This window comes from Dermacentor andersoni, chromosome 2 (assembly GCF_023375885.2).
Source record: "Dermacentor andersoni chromosome 2, qqDerAnde1_hic_scaffold, whole genome shotgun sequence".
Taxonomy (NCBI): Eukaryota; Metazoa; Arthropoda; class Arachnida; order Ixodida; family Ixodidae; genus Dermacentor; species Dermacentor andersoni.
In genome coordinates, this window is record NC_092815.1 from 175,656,491 (window position 1) to 175,679,932 (window position 23,442).

The 23,442-nt window shown below is 45.8% G+C and overlaps 1 protein-coding gene across 1 annotated transcript; it reads right to left on the reverse strand.

The window, feature by feature from the left end:
* Positions 1-322: 322 nt before the first annotated feature.
* LOC129380152 (adult-specific rigid cuticular protein 15.7-like) lies at positions 323-3,085 on the reverse strand. The gene is made up of 4 exons (XM_055076431.2): positions 3,074-3,085; positions 2,711-2,809; positions 1,720-2,148; positions 323-585 (listed from the first exon to the last, which is right to left on the reverse strand). The coding sequence occupies exons 1-3, from the start codon at positions 3,083-3,085 to the stop codon at positions 1,801-1,803; spliced, it is 459 nt and encodes a 152-aa protein (XP_054932406.1). The 3' UTR covers positions 323-585; positions 1,720-1,800.
* Positions 3,086-23,442: the final 20,357 nt, after the last annotated feature.

Genomic DNA, 23,442 nt, shown 5'->3' on the forward strand with positions numbered 1-23,442 from the left:
CTGCACTTCGTCCTTGCTTCTGTTCGGGCTTACTTAAGGCTCTCCTAACAGTAAGTGTGGCCTCTTTACTATTTCAACAGCGTAATTTTGATAATGAAGCTTAAGCTAATATTCCTGCTTAGTGTCCTCCTAAAGAACGTCTCTTTCCCAATACTCGTCATACTAGAAAATGAAAGAGTAAGCGATGAGTGACTGAAAAATTCCTTGGCTAATTATGCAGAGGGATTATCTCATAAGGCTATGAAATGGTGTGACTGAACTGAGTTCTCGAACTCATGATCCCTGCGTTTTAAAGCCAGACGTGCAACTATGACTCCGTGAGTATAGCAACGTTTATTTACAGTCCATTTTTACGCATCAAGCGTTGGCACATACATTGAACACGAGAAACGTGACAAGCAAAGAAAGCACAGAAATATCACCAACAGACGTAGAACATGTGCATATTTGCAGAAAGATTATTGTCTTGACATGGGCGAACACACTCGAAGTCTTCTGGTTTTCTGAACGGTAGTAGGTCTTCAGTTTATATAACAGTGCTGAAAAGAGCAAGCGAGGAAGAAGCCAAGAGCCACTGGAGCAGGGCTGAAAGGCAACAATAGAAGGATAATGTGGCAAGGTGCTCTCCAGGCTGTTGAGCACAAATTTCTCTATTATTTTTTTTCTTAGATTTGCGCCAGCTAAAATACGCTTGCAGGTTAATTGAACGTGAGCACATGAATTTAAGCTTTAAAAAGAACGGCAAAGTCTGTAGTTCATGTAGCACACTCTACATTTCATCCTGTAATCGCTAAACCAATTCGTTTCTATTTCTATTCAATGAATTTTGTGCAATCTGTGAGTTCTGTTCTCACTGTTTCTAATTTTGGCATTTCTTTGGTGGCTGTAAAGCGTGTTCTTATGTCTTGTTTGTGCTTATTTAGAATTGTTTGTTATTTAGAATTGTTTGAAATGCTGCTGTAAAGCGGGCATGACTTTGTCAGGTAGTGCGTGCCTTGTGCCCTTTGACCTAACGTAAGATTCTTTTGTAAACTACGGGGAATAAAGAGAGAAAGATCAAGAAGAGATAAATACAAAGAAGGTTGTTTTCCACTCAGATTGTGTGGCAACTCAACGTCTAAGGACAACATTACTGAAGCTAGGTTACTGTGCAGCCTCACCGTTCTGGATTTTTTTTTCCATTCGTGTTTCTTCTGAGATACCGGTTGGGCAGTTGGAGTATGATGGCAGGCTAGGCGAAATTACTTCTGAAAACTTGTAAAGTAAGCGAATTGCGGAAGAACATCCATGTAATGGAAGTCATTACTGCATTGCTGTGCTCTATGCAAATACAGGAAGTAATGCAAAACGGGCTGCTGAGCAGTAAAAAAATCTTCTCTATGCTGTCGCTGTCACATCGGCCGTTCATCAACCCATGTGGTATAGAGTAGAAGTGTCTCATGCCTCATACGAAGTACAGTGCAATATAATTGAGGGTAGGTATAGGTTAGAAAGGTGTTATACTTTGATTTTAATGTCTTGCTATGGAAGCCACTAATTTTATTCATGCTCCTTTTCATCCCTTTCTGTAACGTCCTTAGTCCCGTATCTTGCCGTGCTCTACATTTTTGCTAAGACATATTTAGGTCGCGCCTGGTGCCAGCATTGTGTCACATTCTCTCAACACCGTGAAATTTTAAAGACTTCGAAAATATATTTGTTAGTTAAAGACGTACTTACAAAAGGGAAACAAGGCGAGTAGAGAGACAATTAACAAGAAGGGTCAGGACGGCGCAGCTCTAGAGAAACGACGACGACGCTCTAGCCGTAATACCCGTGGCCCCCGTAGCCACCGTATCCTCCGTAGCCTCTGTGTCCACCGTATCCGCCGTATCCGCCGTGTCCGTAGGCAGGCACCGTCTTGCCATGCGCCGAGTGGTAAGGAGCGGCGGCCGGAAGGCTGCTCTTGGTTCCCGGTTCATTGGTCTTCACCATGGCCCGGAATCCCCACTTGTCGGCGACGTAGTGCACCTGCCGGTGGCGGCCGTCGATGTCACCCAGGTAGTAGGAGCCGTGCACGGGGCCGTACGCCGAGCCGGTCTCGTGGCGGCCGTTGACGGCGCCATAGCCGTTTACGATGTCGTAGCCGAAGCCGTAGTGACCGTGGTCCTGCGAACAAGGGAGAACGACGGATGGTAAGCGCAACGTTATGCCCCCGGCCTCATCCCGCCAATCTCAACTCGATATCCATGTCTAGAGCGACTGGCTGAGGAGGAATTAATAATGCGGGGCTTTTGAGGAAAGACAAAGTACAAAACGTTTAAGTACTAGAAGAGGCGAGGACGGAGCGAGGGGACATGCACGATCGTGTCTTCAGCTGGGCTTTAACGTGCTTCGCTATGCATTACCAGAAGGATCGAAGCTCTACACTCATCAACTTGAGAAAAGAGATTAGAATAGTTTGAAATGTGTTCCGAAAAGGTACGAATAAATTACGAATTGAGAGATAACGCCACCATACAGCGCTGTCTTGTAGTGAAGTGACACACCTGTGTGCCAGAAATCTGAGATGGAATTAGGTAAATCTGCTGCCTTGAGGCCTACGTTACACAATGTCAAAACTTTACGCTGAAATATTCTTTGGTAACCCTGCACTGAATATATAGACCCATATTATTGGCATCGCATTACTGACACAAAGAAATCCATGAGCCGCATTGGCAATACCCACATTCTGTTTCCTGTACGTCCTGCTGGAGCCACCATAATGCCCGTAGCCACCGTGACCTCCCGCGACTACCAGGGTCGAGATGACCAGCAACAGTGTCACCTGCAAAGTGGCATGAGATGTGGCGAGCACTTGAGTTGTTACGCGGAGATGTATCAGAGCGTAGAGCACAAACGACCCTCACTCTTATACGATTTCGCGCGTGGTAATTATGGCCCACCCACGAGACATAACAACAGGCAGCCTACAGGCACTAATAAATGTAGGGCTTTGCCTTGCCGTATGGCAATCTCGGAGGCCACGAACTACGTAACGGCTTCGGGGCCGATTTGTGCCACAGCTTTTTCCGCACTCCAGCAAACTTACTTGAGCGATCATGTCGGCAGATACGAGTGCTGGATCGGCAGTGAGCCTTGTGGGTGGAGGCGGTGCCCTTTTATAGAGCCGTTTCAAAGAGCGAAACTTGTTCTCGTTGTCCCCTTTGCTGTTGCTGCGCTGCTGCGAAAAAAACGCTTTCACCCGCTATTACGCGCGCTCAAAGAATTGGCGTATGTTGTCGCTTTCGTCATCTTTTCAAAAGAAAGGAGAAAAAAAAATAGGACCAGTTTCGGTTGAGTCAACAAACACGGCGCACTTTCCTGAAGAATGCCGTCCCCCATCGGCTGGGTGTCACTTTCCGAAGTGAGAGGAAGCAAATTTCAAACCGGTGGCGAAACTTTGACTTGTCGAATTCAAGCCATAAGGACATGTCATGACAAGTTCGCGCTATGCAGATACCGACCTTCGACCCATGGAGCAAACCGCGGATTTACCACTGCGTGGTTTTGGCTGGAAACGGTGCATCCGGTGTTTTGTGAGTAACATGCATATACAGTGGGCACTGTATTGAGTAATGTATCGAATTCATGTAGCCTATCGCATGCGCTAATTCCAGTGGGCGAACAAGGCAGTCGGCAACTTCTTATAGGCATATCTGTCGAAGGACTGTCTGGCCTCGGGGGTACGGCTGGTGTCGTCTTACGAAAAGTACTAACACACACAATATTGACACTACACTATACATGCACATTGCATCTGCAGGGAACCCAGCCCCCCCCCCCCCCCCCACTTGTAAACAATGCGGACCATATCCATCCAATAAATACATATTGCGAGTGTAGCCTGGGACTTCCACTTTCAGAAATTAAGAAAAAAATTCTTTCATAGCTAAAAATAAATTAGATTCGTGTGTTTTACGTGTCAAAACCAATATCTTATCATGAGGCACGCCGTAGTGAGGTATTCCGGATTAATTTTGACCGCTTAAGATAGGTTATTGAAAGTTACCTCCAAACAAGCGTCCTGGCAGATAGGAGGAGGGAATCATCCCTCGTGATGCAGCACATTGGGCCCCACGAAAGTTTAGAAAAATATAGCGGCCGCTTCTGGTGCAGCAAGTAAAATTTGTACCAGCGCCCAAGAGCAGCCACCATTTTTTTTTAGACTTTCGCGGGCTGCCAATATGCGGCACAAGGAGGCCTACCAAGAAGGCCGTGACTGGAGTCTTACTTTATCTGGGACTAACAAATGTGTTTTTGCTCGTCCTTGGTAAGGCTAGAGTCCGTTTGCACTGGCGTTCGCCAGTTATGGGGATTACCTGTCGTCATCTTCCCAGTGACCATCTGTATAAAAGAAAAGCCTTCACTTCCTCGAACCTCAGCCTTCTTCACTGCTTACTCGAGTGGCCCGTTAGCGAATGCTAAATCCCATATTCACGAACAGGCTCCGGCTCGAGGCGTTTTATCGACACTAGCGAATACAACGCTGAGCCGCCCTTCGGTGCAAGAAGATAATGCGCTTCGATAACGTTCCCATTGGTGATTCCCCAAGGCAATGTGTTGTTTCAGAAACATGCCTCCACTTTAGCGGGCTCGAAAAGACGCTTACATCTCCTGATTAGCCAATATTCGCACAGTGTCGCCTGGGATTTCCATTGAAGCGCCGTGACCACTTTGCTCAAAAGGGTGGCGCTGCCATACGCTCTCCTCGCTCAAGAACATAGATGAAAAGGAATGGCCTGCTAAAGTGCACAAATATATGCGCCTAAAAAGCGGTGTCACAGAATGCAGGAAGAAGTCAAGAAAGTTTGGAGACCAACTACAGGATAAAAGAAAAGACAACCCACGGAGTCCTCAAAAAGAGAGATAAGCAGAGGCGTCGAATGCGATGCAAAGCGTGGAAACAAACAAGTACAGAGAGGTTTACGAATGCAGCAGCGAACGAACAAGAAGGGAGAATTGGCACAACGACGCAAAGGGCAGCACCTTGCTATTTGAGCGCCAAGCAGGCTGACTGAATACAATAACATATCGTAGAAAGTATTAGCAGCAAATTGAAATATTCGTATCTGCTGAATTAAAAGCCCGGGTACGGCTCACCAGATCGTAATGAAACGCCAAGATATTCACCCAGTCAAACAGTAAGGAAGTTCAACCTTCCAGATGCCCTGGAGCTCAAAGCTCACGAGTATGTTAACTGGTGAGCGGTGATCAACAAGGAAACTTTTAGAGCACTGGCGAAAAAAAGAACAGAGAAGAGATGCGCAGCGAGGGTGGTCACAGGCGTAAGTTACCTTACAATATAAAGCGGAGACGGGCCAACTGCTAAACTGCAAAAGTTGAAGTAAAACCTGATTAGGTCACGCTTTCTCGGTGACTATTTGTGGCCACCCCGTATCAATGGGGTTGCCATTAAATAATAATCAAACATCGTCACCTGAATCTAGGTGCAGTGCCGAACGAGGAACATTGTAGAAAACAGAGTTAACGGTTGTTGCGACCCGGTGAACTGGGCTAGCTGCTACTTTGTAAAGTGGATAATAAACCATAAGAAACACTCTAGACACCACATGAAGAAGACGACGGGACTAGTTGGATTGCAACTGAAAGAATGACGCCTGAATGACGAAATATACCTACCGGCAGGCCACGTGTCGCATGTGGAAACTGCCATTTGAAGAGGCCAATTTCTTTATCTATCTGTAATCAACAGTGGCACTAAGCAAATTCGTCTCTTCATCAGTGAGGCACAGATACAGTTCACTAACGCAAGTGGCATTTTTTTTTAATTACGTGGCGTGCCTTCAGAATCCCTCTTTCATTCTTCGTTTTCCCGCGGCCTAAGATACTTGTGCTGCCAAACACACGTGTGCGCCCCCGCTGCCTACAGTGACTCGGCGAACGAGCGCCTGGCAGTTGAGGAAAGGGAAGCCTCGTGTTCTCTAACGCCATAGTTGATACACAGGTCAGTTTGGCTGAGTTGTGCATTTCCGCGCGATAAAGCAATCTGGTAGACCAGTTGCGTGGCGCAAGGCACCAGCTTGACAGTACGATTTGTGTCGAACGAGTCCGTTAACTCTTCGCGGTTGCCGGTTGATGCGGCTGCACGATCCACTTAACTAGTCCGACCTAGCCCCGTCGGCTTCTTCATCTGGCCTCCCGTGTGTTTCTGCTATTTTTTTTATCCGTGTAACAGGTGTCGACTAAGCCTGATCTATCCAACACACACTCCTGCTGGAGGTGAAAAAAATATGGTCACTTCATAGACTCCTGTGCACCTGCGGTAACTGCATATTTATATATGACGAGTAGCACGCAAAGGGTAGAAGGGTTTACTAAACAAGCTGTTCCGTCCAATCATAAACGAAGCAGTGCGGTAGCGTTGTATGCTGCATAGAGAGTCACAAAGTGAAGCCCCGTCGAAGTAAGCAACATTCTCATATTATTTTTCCAGCTTTGTTACGCTGTCCGCACAGTAGCGTCTCACTTGCGCTGACGCCACTCCTCTTGGTTCGCACCATCAGTCGGATGGACTGAATAACTTTATTCGCCCGAATTCGTGAACCAATTTCGTCCCGTGGCTCTTACACGACTTCACCAAGCGTACAGCATCTGCACGCCTCCTCTCAACTGAACTTAGGCACAAGCTAAGTTCGGTGATTCCTGCAACGACGAGTTATTTTAAAAATACCTGCTTAGTCCACAACCGGACAGATCTTCTGACAGTGCTTCGTTTGCAATCATGCAACTCTAAAACTGCCGAGGAGCATTGAATGAAAACGCCGTGCCGATGTATAGTCGAATGCCAGCGCCGCCTTCTGCTTTCTGGGTAAGTAACTGACCGTCTAGTTGAGTAGCATTTCCAAATACGGGTTCGGAGTACAGCTCAAACATCTGCGCGCTCAAACTTTGTTCCATCAAGCGTATGGCAATCTCGCCACTCGAATGAAGCGTGCGCTGCGCATTACTGTGCTTTCTCGACGATCTCTTAACCATATCGCTTTCTGCTTGTGTAATTTATCTTCGCGCTGACAAAAAGGTAATTGACCGAAGTTCCTTCGCTCATGACTATAGATTCGAATTGTGTTGCCTGGGACATCTGTGAACTCGCCAAGCTCTCTTAAAAGGCCTTTTTTACGTTGCCTTTATTTCCGCAACCCAACAGAATAAAATAAACTTTGATTTAATTAGATTGACTTGATCCTGGAATAATACTGTTTGATTGAATTCTGAGGTTTCACGTGTAAAGAAATCACGATCTTATTATGGTACGTGCTGTAGTGTAAGACGACGGATTAAATTTTGATCACCTCGTGTTCTTTAATGTGCACTCAATGGAAGTTGCATAAGCGTTTTTTGCACTCCGTCCCTGTCACCCGAGTGGCCGCTGCAGCGGCCGGGATCGAACCCGCGACCTCGTATACTCAATAACGCAACGCCACAGCCAACTATGCCATCGCGGCGGGTAAGCGAACAATCTTCCAAGACGAATTCTAATTTTATTGCGTTGCTTCCGTTAGGTATTTCGGGACAATGAACCGATTGCGTTTCTTTTGTTACATTGTTCTAGCTTAACGTTTTCACGAGTTGTCGTTCCTGGAAGTGTTTGTCGAATTTGTTTAAATGTTTTGTGACAAGCGAATCGCTAGCAGCACTGAGGAATCTCTCGGTGCAGCCCGTACGGGCTTTCTCGAACCTCTGTTAGAATTTTTCTGCTGGTCGTTCAGTTTTCACTTCGCTCTCCGCGTGGAACTTGCGAGCAAAGCGCTGGCCACGCTTAATTGCTCTCTCCACGACGATCGGACAGTGGCGACTGTACCATCGGATTCAATCAATAAATCATCACTCAATCAATCTACCTATCTGGTTATAGCTATTATCCATCTACCTATCAATTAGCTTTTATGTCAACATATAAAAATATGAACATAATGACTTAACCGATAATCAAAAGGCTTGCTCAAGCTCCAAAGCAAACTTCATCTACGGGTAGGCTACTGGAATAAACGTAAGAAAAACGAAAAAGATATATAAATATAAAAGCGAGATACACAAATAGTGACTCATTCGTTATACTACTGCAATTGGTAATGAACGTCGAAGTGACAATAAAGAAATACAATTGCATCTAAGCAGTTGTATTTGTAGGTCACCCGCAAATATTTGGATGATTTATGTAAAGCAGTTTATCTACTTAAGTTCCTGTTAGTTTTTATTGTCAGTGGCATTTCATTTCAAGCCTTTGTACCGTGAAATTGAACAAGTCTCTCGCCATATACAGTGTGACATTTGCGTAAGTTGTAGTTACCACGTAATGCTTGTCTCGTATTGCGAAGTTTCACCGTGCTAGAAGGAAGTGGATTGTTGTTACATATAATGTTGTCTCTAAAAGGCGACGTCTTGTATTTACACAGGACAGTGGTGGGCATTATACGTACCGGCTGATAAACTTTGTTAGTAGAATGAGCGACCGATGAAAACGGTATGAGCTCGATTTTGTAGCCGATGTAGTGATGTTGAGTACGAAGTATTTTTTTATACCCCACGACTCTGCGCAACAGGAAATATGGCTGTTAAAAAATTAGAAATACAATGGTCTTAATAGACTGCAAAGAAAGCATGATGGCGCTTCATTTAAAGGGAAACGGGAAACAAGCGAATGCTAATTCTTTACAGACACTCTGTATTTGTTCCTTCCAGATCAGGTGCTGATCGAAAATTACTCCTACAGATTTAGATGCATACACCCTTTAAATCGTACGATCACGTAACAGAAAGTTAATAGAAATGCTTTTTGTTCTTTTTTTCTCCTAGAGTGCAAAATTAGATATTTTTTGTTCTTGTTTTCGGCATATAACGTTCGATGATATTGTGAGAAACAACTAGAGACATTAAGCAACTCGTAAGATAAGAAGTGTATCTGATTGGTCGCTGTCTTTTTGTGGTGCTCTGATTTTTCTGGTTTTTCTTTTTTTTTACATTTGCGGCCAGCATTGACGACGACTGACTAACAATATGTCGGGTGAAGTTTCAGCGGGCCGGGCGCCTTACTGATACGACGTTTCTTTTTTGAGTACCTGGCTATTATCCTGCCACTACGGTGGTCGGAAGCCGAGAACATCGTCACGATCCTGATGCTCGTCCAAGTGTAGCAAGCCATATGAATGATACTACAAGCCGTAATGAAAAGCCTGGGGCTTTGCAGGCCTCACAAAGCTTCATAAAGCCGGCGCGTCTTGTTCTCCACAACTCGGAATCAACTTCGGTGACTTCAGGAATAATGGCTAACGGTGAAGCCGAGAGCAAGAAACCTCGTCTAGAGGACAGCAAGTATGATGACACAACATCAAATTAGGAGCTAAGTGATGAAGAAGAGATGGGTGAAGATGTGAAGGTGCACCATTTACTTTGGTCCCGTATAAGAAAAAACGAGCAGAAGGCTTTCCAGTTGTCTTTCGCTCAGCAAGTGAAGGTACTATGTTTTGGCAAGTGAATCCAAACCGAGTGTCTGCCGAAATGACTTCCGCTTCCAACGAAAAAGTACAGCCTTTCAGGATGACGAGAGACGGAAGCTTCAGTGTCAGCGTTGCTTCCTTAGCACCTACAAAACGCCTTCTGATGCTCTCAAGTGTAGGCGGCCGGTAAGTCAAGCCCTTCATCCCAGAGTCATACACGCGAATCGTTGGGAAAGACATGTGCCTCTGAAGTATACAGACGAGCTACTCCTAGACTTCTTGAAAGATGCAGGAGTTATATCGGCACACAGACAAATAAAGTATTACCGCCAGGAAGATGGAGCAGTAAAGTTCCATCCACTTCACACATTAATTCTGACTTTCAGAGACGATCGCGAAGAAGGAAGAACTTATTTAGATTTCACCAGTCGTCCTGTCGAGGAATATCAAGGACCAGCACTTCGCTGCTATAATTGCCAGCGATTTGGGCACATGGCGAAAAACTGCCGCAACACACGTCGATGCAAGATCTGCTCAGAAGATCATCACCTCAAGGAGTGCAAGTCACTCCGACCTAAATGTGCGAACTGCGCAAGGAACCATGCCGCCTCCTAATCAGGCTGCCCTCAGAACAAGGCAGCGGCACAAATGCGTCGACATCAACTGATCTATGGAAGACAACAGCGACGCAATGAAACCCCCCCAAACCTTGAGATTGTTCATCCAGTGCAAGGTCACCCATCTAAGCGGGCATCGGAGCCACCACAGCCAAGAGAACCAACAAGTTATTCCTCCTCAGGAGAATAACCAACAGTGCAGCCAAGAGACCAGCCAAGAGATCACAGTCAAGCGCCCAGTCTTATGCGTCAATGCTACGGAAACCCACACGGCAACAGGCAGAAAGTAATACATCAGAAAGCTCCAATATTCGCGCACATTATTCTCAGCGACCTTACGCACCTACTGCAGAAGTAACGCATAGCGATGATACTACGGCATCGGTGACGAAACTGATTTTTCCAATGCTTTTCGCAGCTCTTAAAGCAATCCTATCTGCTCTGCTGGAAGCACCCTACCAGAAATTAAAGCCTTGTTGCCTTTGGAAGCACTATTGTGTCAACTATCCGGGCCAAAACTGCGGCAAGCAGTACATGAATAACCGCTACAAGAAATGTCTCCATATTTCACTGGAATGCCAACAGTCCTCGAAAGAAGTGTGCTGGCTTTCGTAAACTGCTTGTACAAAACAAATTTCCAGTACTTTGCATTCAAGAGGCGGGAATCAGTGACGATTTTCGCCTCTCGAATTATGTGATATGCAAGACGTCTCGTCTAAGTAACGTTAGCAGAGTGCTCCTGCGCGTCAGAAAGGACTTACCATCTTAACAAATTCAGTCCACAGATTCAGACATTCCAGAATTCATTGCATGTAAAGCATCCTTTGGTAAGCATAACAATGATTAATCTGTGTCTGCAACCTTCAGACCGGATTTCAGTAGAAGCGCTAGTGGATATCTTCAAGATAGCTCATTATAATGTATTTATATGTGGAGACTTCAATGCACACAACATTATCTGGGGCAGTGATCGATGGGATGCACGTGGTAACGTTATCGAGATAAATGCAATTTGACTGTTTTAAACAATGGGTCGCCAACATTCCTTCGTGGATACAATAATTCAAGCTGCGTAGATGTAACGCTGTGTTCGCATGATCTAGTGAATGATGTGGGATGGACAACAGATGTGGAAAAGCGCGGAAGTGACCACTTTCCTATCCTTATAAATCATCCTAGCATGCACTTTGATATCAGGTGTTACGGCAGACTAACCAACTGGAAAGCCTTTCGGTACCGCTTAACGGATCAAATTAATCAACATACAACGATGGAAAAATTTACTGAACTTTCGCAGGATAATGTGAACATATGCACAGAGAAGGTCTCAATTCCAAAAACTTATGCTGCAGTTGACGGAAAGTATGAACACCTAAGAGCCATCAGACGCCGATCCGAAAGAGCGAACCGACGGAACGGAGGTTAGAGGCATACAAAAACGCTCAGAAAATTCACAATGTAATGCGCAGACGAATGGAAAGTTTAGGCGCTGGCGCAACTTCTGCGGCACGCTGTGTCCTCACACGTCTGCCCCAGGAATTTTTCTAGTAATTCGTTCTTTTAGCGGATCTGTAACACAGAGGTTCCCATTTCGTGTTCTCCCTGTAGCTCGAGACACGTATGGCATAGTAGATGCAGATGAATTTTGCGCGCTTATTTCCAGACCTACTTTTTCATCACAATGTGCGAAATTTGATAATTCAGTGGTGTTAGCTAAGCACAAAATTACTGCTTGCTATTAGTCACAACATTATCAATTAGATCATGCTTTCACATTAAGCGAGTTTTAATGTGCAATTGCATCATGTCGCCAAAAGTTTGCTGCTGGGCCGGACGGCATTACGTGCAAGATGCTAAGAAACCTCGGGCCGACAAGTACAAATGCTCTCTTAGGCATCTATAATAATCTATTGATAGAAGAAACTGTACATGACTGTTGGAAAGTCGCTCGAATCATCCCAATTTTAAAGCTGGTTAAGACGCCCTTGTGCCTTCAATCCTTCAGCCCAGTTAGTTTGACAAGTTGGTTATGCAAAGTAATGGAGAAAATGATTGACTCGCGACTTCAATGGTGGTGTAATGAAATGGATGTGTTGTCCAACTACTTAACATGTTTTAGAAAACAGAGATGCACAATGGATGCAATATTATATATAGTAACCTGTGTGGAACACGATCGTGCATGTGAAAACAGGACGATAGCAGCATTCCTAGACATCAAGAGGGCATTTGACACTATTAGTCACATTCATGTTCTGCTAAGCATGTTGGAACTCGGAATGTCTGACACGTCCTTGCGATGGATTTCTGAATTTTTATCAGGTCGCGAAATATTTGTTCAGACTGGTGAAGGAGAGAGCCCTGATCATGTTGTCAAAGAGGGAGTACCATAGGGAAGCGTACTCAGCCCTTTTCTTTTTAAGTGCGTTGTGGCTGATTTAACAAGAACACTGCCATCACAGCTAAGGTTTTCACTTTATGCAGCTGATGTGTGTATTTCGACATCTGGGTCTAATGTTCAATTACTTCAGATGGCATTGCAAGATGGCATAAATATCATTAACCAATTTTTGAGAGAGAGAGAGAGAGAGAGAGAGAGAGAGAGAGAGAGAGAGAGGAATGGTTGTATCACATGCAAAGGACAGCTGTATTGCCATTCACTCAGAGTCAGTTAAAAATTTCACTCTTAATCTGGAAGGACATCCGCTAATGATTGTCACACAACGTCGATTCCTTGGCATAATACTGATAGGCAGCTATCCTGGCCACCCTACATGAAAACACTTGAAAACGAGGTCAGTGTAATGGTGACTGTACTTCGCAGACTTACAGGATGGGAAGTACAGACATGGGATGGATAAGTGTAATCCATGCTGGCTGTTTACAATGCATTAATACGACAAAAAGCTCCGTATTCCGCGCCCGTCTTAGACGTACTTTCCCACACGTCAGAAGAGCAACTTCAAAGACTTTTAGCTAGAGGACTACGCATATGCCTAGGAGTTCCACGAGGGACTTCTAGCTGTCGTGTAATAGCTGAGGCTCGCCAATCACCGTTTCCAGTTATGAGAACTACAGAAACATGCCGACATTATTTTCGTCTTCAAACGCAGCATAAAAGCCACCCATTGTTTCTAGCCAAAATGAAACGAGATGGAAGTTATGTTCGTATAAAAATTCGAGAAAATCTTCATATATTGCCAAGAAATGAATTTTGTAACATGAGGAGGGCTTGCAAGACTCCATTCCATTCTCAAGAACAGACGCTGCAACGAAAATTCGTGTGCTTGCAAATGAAGCCATCAAAACTTTATGGCACACACCAAGCTTAAAGCATACACGTCTACACCGACTGGATCCATCCCTTCGACTTCGACGCCCATCTGGACTCTCTCGACTCGAAACAGCAGTATTTTGCCGACTGTGGCTTGGTGTCGCCTACACAAGATCCTTCGCCTTCCGAGTCGGTATGGATGACAGCGCGGCTTGCAGACACTGCGTCGGCGAGGAGGACATCGAACACGTGCTTTGCCACTGTCCTTAATACAGCGCGCACCGGCTGTCACTAGCGACCGCGTTGGCACTCCTTGACGACAGGCCACTTTCAGAACAGTCAGTTTTGGAATGCCGAGGTGAACTGTCGTCGCAGCAAAAGTCTGTCAAGGCTTTGTTGACTTTTCTACGTGACAGTGGCCTATTAGAAAGACTATAATGACCCCATTTCATCCCTTTTCATATTTTTTTTCTCACGCTTTTATTTTTGTCACGCTCTTCTTTCCTTCTTTACTTCCCCTTTCCCTTCCCCTAGTGCAGGGTAGCAAACCAGAAGTTTTAGGTCTGGTTAACCTCCCTGCCTTTCTCTCATTTGCATCTCTCTCTCTCTCTCTCTTTGTAACTCAGACGTCGAAGATCCTCCATGGCTGCTTACACTTCCAAAAATCAAATTGTCAGTAGACGGTATATTCAGAAATAGAGACATGTTCATTCAAGATACTCAACAACTAGCACTTTACCAGATATATTTGCGGTATTCAGGATACAGACACGTCTATACAGATGGCTCTAGTACAGCAACCTCTTCAACTTCATCATTCATTATACCACACTTGAACAAACAAGAATCATTTAAGTTATCTCGTGCGACTTCGTCCACGACGGCTGAAGTGATCGCAATCCTATGTGCGATAAAATTTATATTGCCAGTAAGATATACGCAAAAATGAGTAATCTGCAGCGATTCACAGGCGGCTCTGACATCACTCTGGAGCACAAAAGGAAAAACAATCAGTGGTAGTATACGAAACACTTAAAGACCTCGCAAAGGCAAGCCAAGCGACACATGTAATAGCATTCCAGTGCATACCAAAGCATGGTAACATTCCTGGCAGCACATCAGCCGATGAAGCAGCACAAGTACACCTCAAAGATAATGTGGTTCCACTCCCAATATCGAAGAATGAATTACGCTGCATTGTAAGGACAACGTCTTTCGAAATGTGTAGAAATACGTGGTTTGACCAGAATTCTAAGAGTTCGGATTTGTATCATTTTGATCTGTTTATTGAAATCAAATTTTCATTCTCATTAGATAGAAATATGGAAACGCTTATTCATCGATTAAGGCTAGGCACTGCCTACACAAAACATTTCTTACACAGAATTAGCCGTGCAGAAACCCCCGAATGGGACTGTGGATTTGTAGACGAAGATATACATCATCTCCTTCCAGATTTCCCACATCACGACACACCATGACGCCGACTTAAATCAACCCTAATTACATTATACCGCAGACCTTTCAGTTTAAAGAAACTTTTGGGTCCTTGGCCAACAACGTCCCAGCAGAACACCGCTTTAAAAGCATTTAAGACTTTTCATGAAGATAGCGGCATTGTTATACGGTTATTAACGTTTTTCTTATTCCTTACATTTCAATGTCGATATATATATATATATATGTGTGTGTGTGTGTGTGTGTGTGTGTGTGTGTGTGTGTGTGTGTGTGTGTGTGTGTGTGTGTGTGTGTGCGTCCGTGCGTGTGTGTGTGTGTGTGTGTGTGTGTGTGTGTGTGTGTGTGTGTGTGTGTGTGTGTGTGTGTGTGTGTGTGTGTGTGTGTGTGTGTGTGTGTGTGTGTGTGGATTATGTTATGTTGACTGTTCTGCTGTGACTATATGCGATAATGCATTTACACGATGTATCTACCACCCGCTGACTAGAGACTGTGTAATAAGCGACAGTATCATTTGCATTTTTTAGACCTTTTTCTACAGAACTGTGAAGTCATTTAACTTGTATATTGTATGTACCATGTGTTTCTTACACCATAGTGTTACTGTGAAAACGTTACTTTCAAGTCCTGATGCTTGTATGAAAAGGTTATTTGATATGTAATCCTGAACCCTGTATGTTGTAAGCTAGACCCATGCAAGAGCTAAGGAGCAGCCGGCGCCTTAAATTGTGCGTCAACATCACCTTTTATCAATAAAAGAAAGTAACTCGGAAGTTATAATATTTTGCAAATGTGGAAGCGAATACATTAGAGGCTTGCAGAGTATTGGTGAGGTCGCTTAGCTAAATTGAAAATAAAATGTGTCGCACTACCAACTCTTGAGGCACCCCATTGTTTACACTGTTATATGAGCAGTGGAAACTTTCAAAGGAGACTTTCTGTTTCTGCGATGTGAGGTAATTGGTAAATTATTGGAGAGTGTTGCCAGCTACGCCACACAACCCAAGTTTCTTGAATCATATGCAGTGACTAAATGCATCGAAGCCATTTTTGATATCTACATATAAGAAAACAGCTATCCTAAATTTACTGCCTAAACGAGCATTGTCAATATCTTGAGTGAGGGTTATTACGGTGGTAGAGGTCGACCTGTTTGCTACGAAAGCATGTTGCTAAAGTAATATTGCGCTATTTGTACTTAAAAACTTCTTAATTGTAGTGAAATTAGTTTTTCAAGAATTGTGTTGGTTTCCTAAGCACATAAATTGGCCTGTAACTATTTGCGTCGCTTCGATCCCCATACTTTAAGATGGGCACTACATTAGCTATTTTTAGTATATCAGGATACGATCCAAATGTTGTTGCGTGGTTGTAGATCTGACATCACAGGGAACAATGCTATGCTTCAGTTTAGTAGTGTGGTTTGCTGGGCCAGTTGGTGCATGGTGAACGTACAAGGGGTTCCAGTAAGTGCGAACGCGAGCGCAAGTAAAACGAAACGGACAGGAAAACGCTGGACTCACAACTGAAATTTATTGGGAATGCATTCTACAATCTCGGCCCCGCATTATTAGATTCGTCGGACGATCCCACCGCTATCAACAAGATGTAGGAGTTGTCGGACGATCTCGCCGCTGCCACCATTTGAAGGAGTTGAAGGTCGTAGAGAGGAACTTGGGAGGAACTAGGTGAACAGGGTTTATTTACAGTATTTACAGTTGAACATTGGATACATTTACACAGTCTAGCGTGACTCCCAAATGGGGCCGCAAGACAAGCTCATACAGCAAACGAGCACACAGCTCACGAGCACATTGACGAGCACAGAGCACGACGACGAGCACACACTAGCAGCCGACAATCGCTGCTTATAAGCACTCCGTTTGACGTCATCGAACGACGTCATCGTAGAAAGTCCTCGTGGTCGCCTTTGTGAGAAGAGGGTACGGGTTTTACACACACATGCCGCACAGGTTTCGGTGCTCTCTCCGAGGGCCGATGACCTTTGCAGCGCAGTCGTCGTGGTTTCCATTGTCTGGCGTCCCCGTAGTCAGATGGTCACGCCCGACCCCCGCCGGCGCCTCTAAATTCCAGAGCTGCCTTTTTCCTCTAGTCGCCACGTGTGTCGACAGACTTTGACGAATCCTGGGGCCCCCCGTACCGCAAAGCACCCTTTTGCCAGGATGGCTCCCCCTGCGGCAGAGAGACCATGACGACCCGGCAAATTAACCAACAATGCACGGGGCGCCAAACGTGGCCCGCCCTGCTGTTGTCACCGATCCTCCAAACGCGGCGCATGGTCGGTTAGCGTTGTCGTCCTTGCTCGTTCTCTGAAGGGCGCCGCCACCGCGGGTCGGTCGAAGCACGTGCAGCGGGCTGAAAAAGCTGGCACGTTGCCACCCCGGCCGGCCATTCCTAACAGCATGTGTATAAAACCAAGAAGAATAACAACGTATATTGAAAAGATCAACAAAAATATACACGCACAGAAGAAGCCCAGTCACACCCTTTCCCGACAAGGGCAACAACACTTGGATTAGCATGATAAATTTAAAGAGTGAAGTTCTTTATCAATGATAGGGACCGAATGTTCACTTACACATGTATGCGCGCCCAACTTTTTGATGTGGAACGCTTCGCTTATTTCTCTTTCCAGTTTACTGCGCTCTCTCCCCACAATCGATACCCTATCAAAATGTGGTCGGTATTCGTGCTTTTTGCAATGTAACGGCAAGTTCCCGCCTGTAGCTGTATAGGTAGCAAATAGCGATGCTCATGCATGCGATCATTAATGCAACGGCCGGCCCCATAGGACAGTCCACGTGAGAGAGGTATGTGATACACGACCGAAGATGCACACGTTTCGTGAAAAAAACAGATGTGCTTTTTTTTCCACAGCCACTATTCGCATATATTTCTGTGCCTTGTACTTTATCGATGTTTACCTTAGGTTTCAATGTCATCTTATTTATTTCCTAAAAAACTCAGTTTTTGTGGCTGAGCCTTGTTGCTGACTGCCGGGTTTCGCTTGACAAGCCACTGTGATGGCTTAGGCGAACCTGATTTCTGTATTTGTAGTTGCAGACTTGATAATAAATTATTATTATTATTATTATTATTATTATTATTATTATTATTATTATTATTGTTGTTGTTGTTGTTGTTGTTTGCATGTATTCTCATGACTTTCAATAAACGCCACTTAGGATTAGCGCTGTCTTCGCGGTGCTTGTTTCTCTGCCTCGGTATGGTTCGTAACGCTCTTTCGAAAGTCTACGATTCATTTTAGGTTCTCTATCCGGGTTTTCTTCGTACGGCCCGGCGTACGACCGTGTGTCCTCAATCGCATAATTATAAAAACTCGGCACAACCCATGTCGCGATTACTGTCCACGGTAATGCGCTTAGAATTGAACCAATGTACCGACAGAACATACTATATGCATGAGGCATATAGCATATATGCATGAGGCCTGTACGGCAGTGGGACTTCTCTTTTGCGCTTCCCTAAGAACACTCGTTGTCATCTACGTGTGCCAGCACGAAACCTTCGGAACACGTGGCGAACCGGTGCGTATGAACGCTGACAAACGCGCAGAGCGGCAGCGGGGCTCCTCTCTCTGGCTTCTTTCTGGACTCGCTGCGCCATCTAATGGCACTGCCGAGAAGTCTCCGCGTGGCCTCCGAGACTAGAAGCGTGGCACACCAATGCGTTCGAACGCTGAGAATCGTTCGCTCGCTTGGCCGCACACCCAGTGGCACATACTCCGTAACCCAAGTTGTGGAGAGGTTCATTGAAGAGCGGCACATACCTATGCTCCGTTCCATACATAGCAGTCAACGCTGTGGAGGCTAGAGAGACTTCTTGCAGTGGTTTCGTTCGCACTTGGATATAGCTCGATGTTTTGTGACCGCACTTGTGCGCAACCGTTCTTTATATGGGCTCCATATTGAACGTAACAAGTTTTAATCCCTCACAAATAAACACACCGTGGTATACGGCTGTTAATGGCTTGTTTCAGATCAGTTTTATTTTTTGTTGCTCTTTTCGGGTTTTTTTTTTATTCGCAAACCGTCGCGAGAAGCCTCACGTCCATGCTAGCGCGAGCGAACACCGCTGGCGCGCAACGACGCATTGATGGTTCCGCCCAGTGAAGCATAGACGAGAAGCGCGGAGTGATAATGTTTTTCGAGCGAACTTCTTGCGCAGCATTCACAGCGTTGACTGCTATGTATGGAACGAAGTATAGTGCATTCATGGCGCAGCTCGCAAGAGCGTTAGCGTGAAACACTTTCATTGAAAAGCTTTCACTGGCTGCTGTCCTTGACGAACTCGTGTGACGTTGGTTCCAATGTGCCCAGCGTCGGAGAAACATAAATGACCTTTTCCGTCGTTGTATAGAGCGGCACGATCCCAGTGGCATATGCTTAGTTACCCAAATTGGCTTCAAGCGAAGTTCATTGAAGAGCGGCACTCACCATCTGGCACACAACCAGTAACCCAAGTTAACGTCAAAGATGTTCACTGAGCACCATCACTGACCTACTGGCTCATAGGCAGTGCTTCAAGATGGCGTCAAAGAGTTTCTTCGAACAGCGGTGCCCACACAGGCCTGCGCCTACAGTGGCCCTTGTCGGCGTGACCCATGTCGGCATACTCTGTGAGCCAAGTTGGCCCGATGGTTGGTTCCAAACCCTGTCCCTTCACACAGCAACCCAATTCGCTACCTATTCGACCATGGACTACCTGTGACTAAGGTAGACGGGAAAGCGGCTAAAGACATGGAAATGTGGCACTCAGAAAATACGTGAAGTACAGTTAGAATGCTTACACATTTTTCAAAAAAAAAATACAGGTTAGATGGTGGCATTTGAGCGCAGCGCCCTGTTGTGGCCATTAGGCAACAGACGTTTTTTTCTTTATTCCATGGAAATAATTTTAGTAACCTAGAGCAAACATTATTTATGTCACATTTCAAACATGCGCATGAAAACAAGCGCATAGTTTCTACAAAGCACACTGAAGGTAAAAGAAATTGGAGGGCGCTTAAGCTTCGCTTTTAAGAGTTAAAGCGATAGCAGAGATCCCTGACTGCTTCTCACGCTTCCGGGCAAGTGTAGCGTAATGTTCACTGGGAAACGCTAACGGCGGAATCTGTCCATGAAGGCGAGCTTTCTGATAGAAACGCGGCCTCTTGCGTGGGCCGACCTCCTGTTGTTGTTTCGCACCTTTGTTATTTTAGTGTGCGAAGATGTAACATAAAAGGCATGCACTGTCGGTGTTTTGTTTCATGGAATTTGTTTGAGGGCTGCCATTCTCAAAATGCCGAGGAATACCTTTGTAAAGAACGTTAGGCAAGGTACGACCAACTTCAGGGATAGAAGAACAACTTTAGTGCCGTATAGAATATGCGTGGTTTGGGAGTATTTTCTCGGCCGTAGACGGCGACGCCTACACCGACACCGGATATTCTGCGACGCGGGGCCCTTAACGCTCTCGCATTAAAATAAGCCAAAGAAACACAAGCGTCCCGAAGCGAAAGCCGCTCAAGAACGGCATGAAAGTTTCGACCACGCTACGCACTTGGGCAGCCTCGATCTCGAAAGACAGACCTTGTCGAGCGAAGTGGCTGTCGATCATGCCACTCGTCTATAATGAATTAAGTCCCAATAACATGAACAAATCATATGGCATATTAGCAATTGTCTTTTTTGTACAAGATGAACCGGATACTGTAAGATGTAATAGGAAGTTCTTGTGATAGGTTGACGCAGGCATACCAGGAAAGGAAAATAACGTGAGGAGTCCTTCCATCGTCCCCGCTAGCGCTTTGGGATGCTGTAGGTGCGCTGGTCGTGCCGCTTGGCAGCAATTTAGTTATAAACGTGACAACGCACCAGTCTTCAGCATCCCTGTCATGTGACAGCTAGCGCTGTGACACGGCGTGCGGTGTTGCACCGCCAGCGGGATCGGACCAGGTCGGCCGGTGAAAGCACGCGCTCGGCTTTCCGTGTTGTCTGACACTGCACAACAAAATCAAGGGCTACTTGTGCGACCAAAATCCAGAAACAGCCGCTCGTCTCACTGCCGTGTTTTCACTGCATGTAATACCGAGACGAGGGCCCCTGGAACAGCCGCACAAGAGGCGTATACGCCTCGAAGTTCGGCGTCATCAAGCACCGGAGGAGCGTGATACCGAGCTGCGACAAAGCCGTCCACGGGTATTGATAATAACACTATAGGAGAACGTACGGCATCGTCATGTTTTACGTAACACTGATTCCCACATGGCGTGGGAATAAGTATTTAAGTATTTATCTGCAGTGGAGATGCCATTTTACCATGGTCACCGATGCATCACGTCCAGCTGAGAGCAGCAAGCGCCCACTTTTCCCGACGTTCACTGCCCATGATTACTAAATGTAGCGACAACTCTGCATGTCGACTGAACGCTCCTGCGGATGGCGAAGTAAGTAGAAATCTCACTGATGCACCTAGCGCCGACCTTAGGCTGACTCTTACACCCCGCCAATCTCGATATCAGAAGTTTAACGGCTCATTGCTATGAATGGCGCGGCAGACAAAAAGAAAAGAGGAAATGTTACAAACGAGCGCCGAATATCGCTCATTTCGCCGCAATGAATTATAGCGCCAACTTCACTCGGCTGTCTACTTTATTAATTTTACGGCTGGCGCGCGAAATCCAGCTTGTCCACATCGGTTGGAGAAAGGGCCCGTTGTGCATGGCGTAGTGCATTGTGCTGTTCCAGATATTGCGAACAACAAAGTGTCCGCTAGGTGCCCAGTAAACAACTAGAGCCGCGAATTAGACTGTGGCATACGAATGTGTGTTGGATCCTGCTACGTCATTTCCCCTACGCCTTTTTTCCTATTTCTACATTTCCCTATTTCAAGCCGGAAATATTCTATAAAGCAGCAGAACTAGAGCGCACTGCACGTGTCTCAAAGGTCGGATAAGTTCCCAGCTATACAGCGACCGAGGACAAAGAAATATATGCTCACGGACTTCTCGTATCTTAAAAACATCAATTGCCGAGCATTATATTTCTGGATAACTTGAGTACCAGCAGGGCGGTCTCGTATACTGCTTCTCGTACTCTTCGCGTCAAACAGTCGTGCAGAACTTTCACTGCTGATTATTGGAAGCTTTACGCAAGACTCTTTTTTATTACCGTACCCCGTTCCCCATGTGCAAGGTAGCCAACAAGAGCTGCCTCTGGTTAACCGCCCGGCGTTTCTATCCACCCTGTCTCTCTCTTTAAGCAAAACCGCAAGGCGTTACGTCTGTGTGCCGCCATAGATTGAGTCAATGATCTCACTGACTTGCGGAAAGTCGTAGGTATATGGCAAACAGGCCCTAATAATTTCACGAAATACGTCAATACGCGCTTTTTCCGCGTATTGTAAATCCTGCAGTTACTAACCATGCATTCATAACGTGAATATTATGGGCAGAAGAAAACAAATCGCCCCCGCCCATCCTTCTGGTGGAAAGGACCTTAAAACCTTCTTTCCCAGCCGTCAGTGGCCGTCTCGGAAACGCGGCGCGGCCTTCTCGCCGCTGGCTGGCTCGTGGCTCCGCAATCTTCACAGTTGCGATTTCGCTCTGTTTTAAGATCTGCGGCGTGTTTCTTCCGCAATGACCATGAACGAGTTCGCCAAGCATTGCCTTCATCATTGAAGAATCGGGGCGAAAGCCAACACGTGAGAGAGAGAGAGAGAGAAACTGGAAGCAGCGTTTGTTCCTGCTGGAGCTTGTTTTGCGTGTTTATGTTTTCGCACCAATTCCTAAATTGCTTCCGAGTACCAACTCGTGCCACAAGTTCCGCTAGACTGCCTTCGGAAAAGCAGTGGCCTAGACATCGCAGTAAATGCCACTTCTGTGACAGTGGGCCTTGCGTTGATGCCCTTTGTTGCTCCAGACGGCGAACACCAATAATTTTGTTTCCGTTTTATTTCTTGCGGAGAGTTGTACGCCCCGCAGCGGCTTAAAGAGGATATGGCGTTCCGCTGTAGGACATAAAGTGTCGGATGCAGCTCCTTTCTACTGCTTCCGCAATTCAGTGGGTTTGCAATACAGTTATTCAAAAGCCGTCGTGTGTCGTGCTTCGGGGTCTCATTTAAAAAAACTCCTTGGATGAGAGAAGGGCCGCGGAATCAAAATTTAATCAGGGCTAATCGATACAGCGTCTCTCGTAGCCAGATCACCGGCTTTGCGAAGCAAAACTCGATAATTTCATTCTCGATTGAGGAGTGTCGGGCAGGAAAAACGCAGTCTAAGAGGCAAGTAAAACTAAGCCCAGAAGTCCATTCTACCTGCCGGACACACGTACGCTTATACCCCGATCTCTCTCTTTCCCCTACAACCATTCCCGGGTTGGCAAGCTTGTCTTCGGGGGGTTCGGGCTTTGGTGGCCCTGTCACGCCTGCTGTCACATCGTCCTGGAGATGTGCGAGTGACAACCTTTGAATGTGTCCTAAGTTCCCGTCTTCTGTGCCTGCGGCGGACACTCATTTCCTTCGGTGGCTGTGCCCTCGTGCTCAGGTTATTGGGCGCAAGGCACTCAAGAAGATGAAGCTCAAGTGTAAAGTTCCA